Raw genomic sequence first — 2,500 nt, 5'->3', positions numbered from 1 at the left:
CGTAGCTGGATCGATCTTTACCACTGATATTTTCGCCAAATATCGAGATTTTACATTCTTTTCTAGATTCTTTCCGTACTCACTTAAATTGGGAATATCGCACTCTTTTGATAATCGTTTTGCGTGGGTTTTGTCTTCTGTATTTTCAATAAAATCACGCGACATTTATGTTCCACGCTTCAAAACACATACACGTCTCTGTTATTTTACATATGCTAATTAGCTCGTGCGACACCAACATGGCGGACGATAACATTTGATAGGTGTGTGACGTCACATGAAAACCAAGAATACTTTAAGTATAAGGAAATGTATGGAGCTCCCCTGGATACTTACAGTGCAAGCTCCGAGTGTCTTCTCATGATTGGTTTATCGCAGAGAAACAAATATTTATTTGTGAGTGCTTGAACCGCCGACAGTGTTCCCGGTCACACTTCACTGAATTCAACTGTCACGCAGAAAACAAACATGGCATCATATTTGTGTTCGCTTTTATCTCTTGGCCTCCAGATCATCGATAATTGATGATAATTGACAAATATGCATTTTAATTCTATTCTTAAGCCGTATTTAGTCTAGACTTAAACAGAAAAAGCAAAAAAATTAACGTCTGTTAAAATGTGTTTGTGTGAAAATACTGCGCATGCCATCCCATGACACTGCCCCTTTTAATAAGGTATTTGGTATCCATTCTGGTCCTGGTGATCAGCTGATCAAGTGTAACGATATGCAACTCATACATAGATAGTTTTGCTCCCTTATTAACAACTTCAAAGTGTTGTGTGGAATCTCCTTCCTTTTGTGGGACATCATTACAGCGAATATTCAACATTGATCACCCTGATATCACAAAATCTTACCTTAGTCAAAGAGACCCCAAAGCTATACACATTCATGACACACTCATTGACCAAGAGTAGCCAGTCGTGATGATGGCAGGTCATCATCGTTGGTTGCACTTGCACGCTTTGTCAGTTGCTCTCTTTTGACTTATCAATAGTTTCCTCTGTGACAGGACAGTGTCTGAGAACCCACGCATTCCTGTATCTTACCAGTAAAGTGTTTTTGGTATTAAAAAAGAATTCTAGCATGTTTTTTAGCCTTCCCGAGTGATTCCCAAGTGTCTCAACGTCACTTCTGGTTTTTATGACGTCACTTTAGGTTACTGAATGGCCTGAGCTGACTTTGGGCTTGCCGTCAACTGTTAGTGGTATCATTCAGGTTTTACCTTCCCTTCATTTTTTTTTTCTCATTTCCGGCTCATATGTAAATGATGTGAAGTCATACTTGATACCTGGTCTTGTCTGACCTGTGTTTATTGGGTTCATTCCTTCGTTTTCCCTGCCTTTCTGGGTTTCTCCTTTCTCTCCTTTTGCCTTTGTGATAATAATATCTCTTAGTGAGACAATATAGGGTTGCATTGCCGAGGTGGTCTTGAACAACAACTCAAACGAAAATGAAAAATTAACTGACAAAATTAAAATACTACTAATAATATTACTATTATGGTAGTAAGAATAATTTTAATGATAATGATAGCACATCCTTAAGTCAGTGTTGGGTAAATTTTCATGTACACCTCACACAACAGGATCTCTTTTTTCCCCAGACTCCCTTCTATCTGTCCGTTTTAAAACGAGGCTCTCTTACCTTATACATGTCATTTGTTGGGAACGAGGGTCACCTGACATTTTAGGGCTAAAGCCCTCACTTAGTAAGAAGGGTTGTAGTAATTATACCTATTAGGTGACATCAGGAGTCGGTAACAAGGCTTGCCAGACATTTTGTCTCTTAACATTTTTTTTTTTATTTTTCCCATCTGGATCTTATACCACACTATGAACTTCTGCGAAAGCCTTTTTTATTTCCATGAAACGCCTATTTCCAGTGATTTCTTACTATTGCCACTGTAACGAAAGGCGAAATCCGCTTAACAGAAAATTAAGTTTGTTTCGAAGGAATCACCGTTATTTGCTTTTTGTTGCCGTGAAAGCGTCTTCAGGACGCAACGCGCTTCAGGCGTACTAGCACAGGCTCCTTTCACCGCATTGTCACTTAAAATCCCACCTGCCGCTACGGAATGTTGGAATGGCATTATTGGTGAAAGAAAACTGACAGGTCGTCCTGGGCACTAGTGCAGTTCTTTTCAGGGTCATTAAATAAGCTGAACTATAGATTAATGTAGCGGCGGATATAAGGTATGGGTGTCCCCTTACTTTTAGAGGCTAAGTGAGACCCTAACCCCTGATTCTTTTTTCGACAGCGCACCCCATTACTGCACCCACAAGCATTTGATTCCCCACTGAGATTAATGTGTATAATATCTTACTCAGAATCCTGGCAGATCTCGGAATACATGACCTTCATTTCCCAAGTCTGCCGACCATTCCCTGTCCCTAGCGGGGCCCCAGCCTCACTTGTAAGGCCGTTGCAACTTGATTGCACTCTAACTTGCTGAACTCATCAAAACGACATCTCGTCGTCACAGCGCGCAATTGGC

General features: G+C 40.4%; 1 protein-coding gene across 1 annotated transcript in view; it reads right to left on the bottom strand.

The window, feature by feature from the left end:
* LOC138054063 (uncharacterized) overlaps positions 1 to 165 on the bottom strand; it is a 2,947-nt gene extending 2,782 nt beyond the window's left edge. The window contains exon 1 of the mRNA XM_068900574.1: positions 1 to 165. This exon is cut by the window's left edge and continues 2,782 nt beyond it. Coding sequence (XP_068756675.1) covers positions 1 to 165 — 165 coding nt within the window.
* Between the last annotated feature and the right edge of the window lie 2,335 nt (positions 166 to 2,500).

Source organism: Montipora capricornis, chromosome 6, assembly GCF_036669925.1.
Source record: "Montipora capricornis isolate CH-2021 chromosome 6, ASM3666992v2, whole genome shotgun sequence".
In the NCBI taxonomy this organism is placed as follows: domain Eukaryota; kingdom Metazoa; phylum Cnidaria; class Anthozoa; order Scleractinia; family Acroporidae; genus Montipora; species Montipora capricornis.
Note: the sequence above shows the minus strand (reverse complement) of the source record. Positions and strands in the feature narration are given on the sequence as shown.